The sequence below is a fragment of the Haliotis rubra genome, unplaced genomic scaffold, assembly GCF_003918875.1.
Source record: "Haliotis rubra isolate DU_JTF1 unplaced genomic scaffold, ASM391887v1 Scf65, whole genome shotgun sequence".
Lineage (NCBI taxonomy): Eukaryota > Metazoa > Mollusca > Gastropoda > Lepetellida > Haliotidae > Haliotis > Haliotis rubra.
Genome location: NW_025767357.1, coordinates 1,591,771 through 1,598,206, shown reverse-complemented (window position 1 = coordinate 1,598,206; position 6,436 = coordinate 1,591,771). Strand labels below are relative to the sequence as shown.

The 6,436-nt window shown below is 37.2% G+C and overlaps 1 protein-coding gene across 1 annotated transcript; it reads right to left on the bottom strand.

Moving 5' to 3' along the window:
- Positions 1-617: 617 nt before the first annotated feature.
- LOC124257089 (retinal rod rhodopsin-sensitive cGMP 3',5'-cyclic phosphodiesterase subunit delta-like) lies at positions 618-5,546 on the bottom strand. Its single transcript, XM_046691077.1, has 6 exons — positions 5,419-5,546; positions 3,415-3,477; positions 2,876-2,901; positions 2,081-2,206; positions 1,834-1,939; positions 618-1,473 (listed from the first exon to the last, which is right to left on the bottom strand). The coding sequence occupies exons 1-6, from the start codon at positions 5,457-5,459 to the stop codon at positions 1,392-1,394; spliced, it is 444 nt and encodes a 147-aa protein (XP_046547033.1). The 5' UTR covers positions 5,460-5,546; the 3' UTR covers positions 618-1,391.
- Positions 5,547-6,436: the final 890 nt, after the last annotated feature.

Here is a 6,436-nt window from a genome sequence, read left to right as displayed (position 1 = left end):
AACTGACATCGTTCAACAACATACAAGGGACTGTGTTGGGTATTACAGGCAATGACGAGTCAATACACAAGGAGGAGCACATGTTTGTGTATGTTGAATTTGTTCCAAATGTTGTTGCAACTGATGACACATCTGTGTCTGGGGAACCATAAATTGTTGCTTTCATGAGCTATGGTAACAGTGAGTTGGGACTAACTCTTAAACAGACTATTCCATTTTTCAAAGAACAAGCCCATTGTTAGAGAAGAGATGTCAGTGAAAGACATTCCCCAAATTGATATAACCCACAAGCAAAGATAATGGTGCTAATATACTTAGAATCATAATCAAGGTGAGATTTGAATCCAAAATCAGCACATCCTGGTATGACAGAGACAATCACTGCACAGGAAAGTGCAACGACCTATCAGTGAATGAGATTACAAACAATGAAACACATCAAAACAGATAGAGAAAAGAATAACCATTTTAACTAATGTTTATCCAATCAATATGCATAAATATCCAGTTTTGAAACTAATGTTATTGTAGTATGTGTTGCCTCATATTCTTTAGTGACTCAGCTTAGAAGCTGACCACACTCAAATTATGTCAAGCATGATTATCTCCCCTTTTTGTAATTATTTCTGAGTGTTGACACAGTCCCCGTGACAAGGTGGATGGAATGTTGAAAGAACATGTGTATATCACACTAAACACAATGCTAGGCACAATATCTTGATGAGGTGCACAATGTTGGAACAAAATACATTTCCATGGGTGAGCTCTCTAAATAAATGACATGTTACTTCAGAAAAAACACCCATCATTGGGTTTCAAGTGATCGTAAAACTTGCACATAAATAAATGTGGTATGTTTTGGATACAAAATACAAACTTTCGAAAACCATGGCAACAAATATCACAGATCTTTCAGATAGGACATAAATCTTTATATTTTCATTTAAAACTCTATTTTCCTTTTTAATTCAAGTTTCATGGAATAAAGTTAACAGTCTTATATATGCAGGAAAATCATCTTTCCTATGTCCATCAACAGGGTTATAGACACAATATCAATATATACTATAACCCATGTGTTCATGATTTGACAGTGTAGTCTATATATATCTCAACTTTCCATGAACAATATTTGTTGAAACCATGCTTTACTAAAATGAATAGAAATGTCTCCCTGTCAAACAGCATTTCTTGTTCAAGAGAAATCAACAGAAATTGAGAAAATCTCTAAACGAACAAAAAGACGCCCCTTGACAAAGCTCACACTTCAAGACGACTAATCCAGACTGAGTGAAATTTTTCTTCCTCTTCTGCAATGAGAGCTCCCCATCCCCCCCAACCCAACCTGTTAAAGACAAACATCTCCCCTCAGCAGCATTGCCATGGTAATGCTAGACATAGAATATCCTCACTTTGGATGTGCTGACCATCATGTCGCCGTCGAAGAAGTTGGTTTCTATGACTACATTGCCACTGAAAAGCAAGGAAGGGTTGTCAATATACTCACACATACAGGATATACAATTGAGTGAGTCAGTTTAGTTTTATGCCGCTTTTATCAATATTCCAGCAATATCATGGCAGGGGACACCAGAAATGGGCTTCACACACTGTACCACATATGGGGAATCGAACCCAGGTCTTCGGCGTGACGAGTGAACATTTTAACCACTAGGCTACACCACCGCCAAACATGCTATTTACAGTGATATGTGCTCATCACAAGGTCAAAATTCATTTTCTGTGTCTATTATAACAAACTCCTTTATTGAAACAGATGCATTTTGGGGAACAGGGAGAATAAAGTAAATGATTTCCAGATAGCCAACTTACTTGAGTACATTTGCTGGCATCATCTGACTCTCTGGAGCGGCCTCTATAACAGACTGCCATGTGTTTGTAGAACCAGGGATGACAAAGCCAAACTCAAAATACCACTCTGAAACAAACAAACTGGGATGTCAGCCTCATTGTTGTGACAAGTGAATGTAATTAACTTTCATGCCCAAGAACACAATATTCCACCTTTAACCACATTCCAATAATCTAATCAATGCTATATAACATGGGAAACATGTACCTTCTAAACATTTCCCTTTGAAGAGGACCCTCTGTTCAAGACGGAATTTCTCCATGGCTTCCTGAGAGGAGAAATTTAACTCCCTTGATACTGCTCTGCATTTTAGGATCTTCTTGGGGACGCGAGCTGTAAAATAACCAGGATGATGTTAAAAAATGCACTGTAAAATGTAATTTTTTTTTAAAAAGAACTGCTATCAAGCAAACGTAGAGAAATGGTGCTGTGTCACAGTGTGTGTCACTATCCTACAGATCTAACCATAACAGTTTCTCTGTACAATGTTTAAGGCTCTCATGACATCATTTACAGTTTATTAAATACATCCATTATCATCATTTTGATGTACGTATGACCAGGGTTGGAAATTAAAACGTTTGATGGTCCAAGACAAGCAACAGTTAAAAAAGAACTACTCTAGTGACATTTCCGTGTGGACAACCACGCTGACAATCAGGTAGACAGCAACCATGCAGTTGAGTGAGTGAGTTGGGTTGGGTTTAAGGCCGCTTTTAGCAACATTCCAGAAATATCACGGCGGGGGACACTAAAAATGGGCTTCACACATTGTACCTATGTGGAAATCGAACCCAGGTCCTGGGCGTGACAAGCGAACGCTTTAACCACCAGATTACCCCACCGTCCACACATGTCATCATATCCCAATTGCGTAAATCGATGCTCATGATGTTGATCACTGGATTGTCTGCTCCATACTCGATTATTTACATACTGCAGCCATGTGGCTGATACACTGGGTGCGGCGTAAAACTAAACTCACAATAGCCATACACGTACCTTCATGTTCAGATTCAGGTGCAGATCTGCAAAACAAATATTATTGCAAATATGAAAAGAGTATACTCATGACATATGCAAGCAATAAAAAACTTGAACGTGGAACCAAGTCTGCTTCACATTTCAATACCATTATTGACTTTTTACAGTTACAAGACCAATTCTAACCATGCTAACCCAGATCCCCAATACTTCCAATATATTTAAATAATCATGTTAACCATTTCAACAAAAGTCTTCTGCTTCCATAACATGTCAGTCCCCTTGGTTACTAAATCACAGTGAATTAGTGCAGAAAGGAATCCTGCATGCAAATGATTACTTCTTATTCAGAAGCTGTACAGAATTTGGCTTCCTTTGCAGCAGGATTCATCAAATAAACAGAGTTAAGTAATTCAGGCAATGCAAACAAAAACTTTAACAAAAGTCGGTCATTTTGGCACCTCATAATAAAGTAATGAGAAAAACCTAAGCTATCATCCTGTGCATTTCCCCATCATTCCAAGGTCATTCAACATCAAGCCAGAACAACAACTTACAGATCATCACTGGATTGCCACATGATTTTCCCATTGTCAGCATCTCTCAAGTTCATCCAGTTGCTGGTGATTATTAAGGAACACAAGATGTCTATCTCTGAACATAACAAGAACAGTGTTTATCTATTGTAACAAAGAAGACAACATGTACAAAAGTCAAATATGCAGCTTAGAATATTTCGATGATTTGTACCAAGAATTTAGAAATTTCAAATTGAATGAGTTCAATTGGGACTATAGGCCTTAATGGACACAAGAGACAAGTACCACATCTTGAGTAAAAGACCTTTGATGAGACTGGAGTGCAATCTCAGTCACTTAGTCAAACAACTCAATCCATTTTGCTCCCTGTTATGAACGGTAGAAGTTATGGTAGACCTATTTCAAGTTGAAATCCCCACCATTGCCTCAAATGTGCCCAATGGGCAAGTGGTGTAAGGCAATTACTTTTCAGTTTTGGATTTGGTGATGTGTGGTTGTTTCAGGATATTGGTAATGTGGATGTTTTTAATGCTATTTAAGCAACGCATATGTGAATGTGATATACAGGTAATTTTTAATAACATAAGTACATCTGATAGGTTAAAATATTATCTCCAGTTAAAATCGTGTTTTGATACAGAATATTATATAATGAATATTAGAAACTGGGAGTTGAGGAGATATTTATGTTTGCTCGATTAGACGAGTTACCTATTCAAACAACTATTGGTCGTAGGCAGGGTATAAATAAATGTTTGTGCTTCTGTAAGAATTGTAATGATAATGTAGTTGAAGATGTTATACACTTTTGTTTGAGTGCCCAATGTATAATTTGATAAGGAGAAAATATATACCATCTAGATTTTCTGATAACCCTACTACTTATTCTTATAAGTTACTAGTATGCAGTAAAGATCATGAAATTATTCTAAATGTAGCAAAATGTGTTAAACATTGTTTGCCTCTCCGCAATGTATAATCATTGTCACTTTCACTTTATCATCATATATTATTGTTCAACGATGTACATGGGCCGATGGCCTAAAAAACGAATAAACGATATAATATAAGAGCAATGGGTAAAATGGTTAAAACTTTTTATAGTACATTCAGAGCAATATTGTGTTAGCATAAAACTAGGGGGATGAATCAGGTCTATCAAAATCCTGTGACTATCTGGAAATAATCCTAAGGGCTTAGCACATTCTTTTTGCACACAGGGGACTCTCAATATGAAATGTTTTGGGTGCAAGGTGTGAAGAGGGTGTCAAAGATCAGGACATGCTGAATGCTTCAATTTTAAGAATAGATGATGAAGTCATCCTGCTGCAGATTAAAGATACTCTGAAGGTTTTAGCCTCTTAAAAAATGAGACTTTAATGCATTCAAATTGAATACACATAGCTCACTGACAATATAGTGACACCAATATATATGATACACAGATATGACTTAATTGGGAGTCCTATAGAATATGTTCACCCTTAACTATAGTCCAACATTCAGCGATGCTGTAGGTACACCTCTAACCCTGGGCTGGGGTCCAACAAATTCTATAGTTACACCCGTTACACCAAAAGAGATTTCATCTCGCCAACACTTATCAATATATTTTCATTCCCTATATGCATGCTGCATCATCACACTGAATGTTGCAGTATTTCACATCAATTTAGCTAAACATGAATACCAACCTAATTGTTACGTTCAATAATGCAGTTGATGCTACATCAGTACCCGACATCGTTTCCACCAACACGCAATGTCGATATTCGTAAGGTTACTACACGAAACTGTCCTTTATTGCGTTTACCATGGTAGTGATACGCCATATGAGAAGGCGCATTTCTACTAATTACTAAAGTGTATTTGTCAAATTCAATACAAGAAATGAATCATAACTGCAAACACATTAACAGCAAAACGATCGTTTTGACACATTTGGTCCATTTGCAGTTTCCAATCTTCTGTCGGTTTAAACTAAGAGAAATCTAATGGTAAATGATGGTTGATTAAGGATACAGCCTGAATCCCTTGAGAATATCTTCTGCTTTAGCTGGCATGTTGATGAGTCGGTGGTGTTGTTGTTTGCTTCGAAATCGTCGACTATCGGTTTCCAGAGAACCAGTCAACAATCCAATATGGCGTTTAGACTTGTTCCGATTACGTCACGAATATTCATACGCAAATATAATACTAACCAGAGACTAATCTTAATTTAGATTTCAAAACGAGAACGTCTGTCGCAATCCAGCAAACCAGCGTCTTGTTCCCATTGTTATTTTCTCACATACAGCTATAGACGGAGAGCAATGGTATCAGCTATGATAGAAGAACCTGACTTATAACGGGAACTAGTCAAGTGGGCCGAAGTACAAAAGGGCCGAGAGGTGCCAAGTCAAAAGGGCCGATGGAAAAAGTCTAAGAACCGAGGTGAAAGTCAAATGGGCCGTGACAAAAAGTCAAAAGGGCCGAGGTGAAAGTCAAATGGGCCGAACAGAAAAAAAGTTTAGAAAGGTTTTACATTATTTATTGACACATATAGCATTGAAACATAATATCATAATGTCAGAAGCGCAGTTGGGCTGAGCTGTCCCTCTTTGTACAGCCGCCAAGCAGCGAGTCGAGATACTATACAATACAAACCTTAGACTCCCATGTTTTAATTAGATTTGGATTAAAAACTTACAACAACAAAAACAAACATCCCATGTTTTAATTAGATTTGGATTTAAAACTTACAACAAGAAAAAACAAACATCCAATACGGATTAGTCATGACACTGAGTCAAGACACTCCACAATAAAAACATTTGAGTCTCATGTTCAAATTCCATGTAAAATAACAACAACGAACTAAACACTATTTTACTATGTAATTTATTTTACAAAAATATTTTTCGGCCCTTTTTTCGGCCTTTTTGACTTTTCATTTCGGCCCATTTGACTTTTAGCCTCCGCCCTATTGACATTTTTTTGCCCCTTTTGTCCTTCGGCCCTTTGACTACAACCCTTATATAACACTGTCATGTGAAAAGTT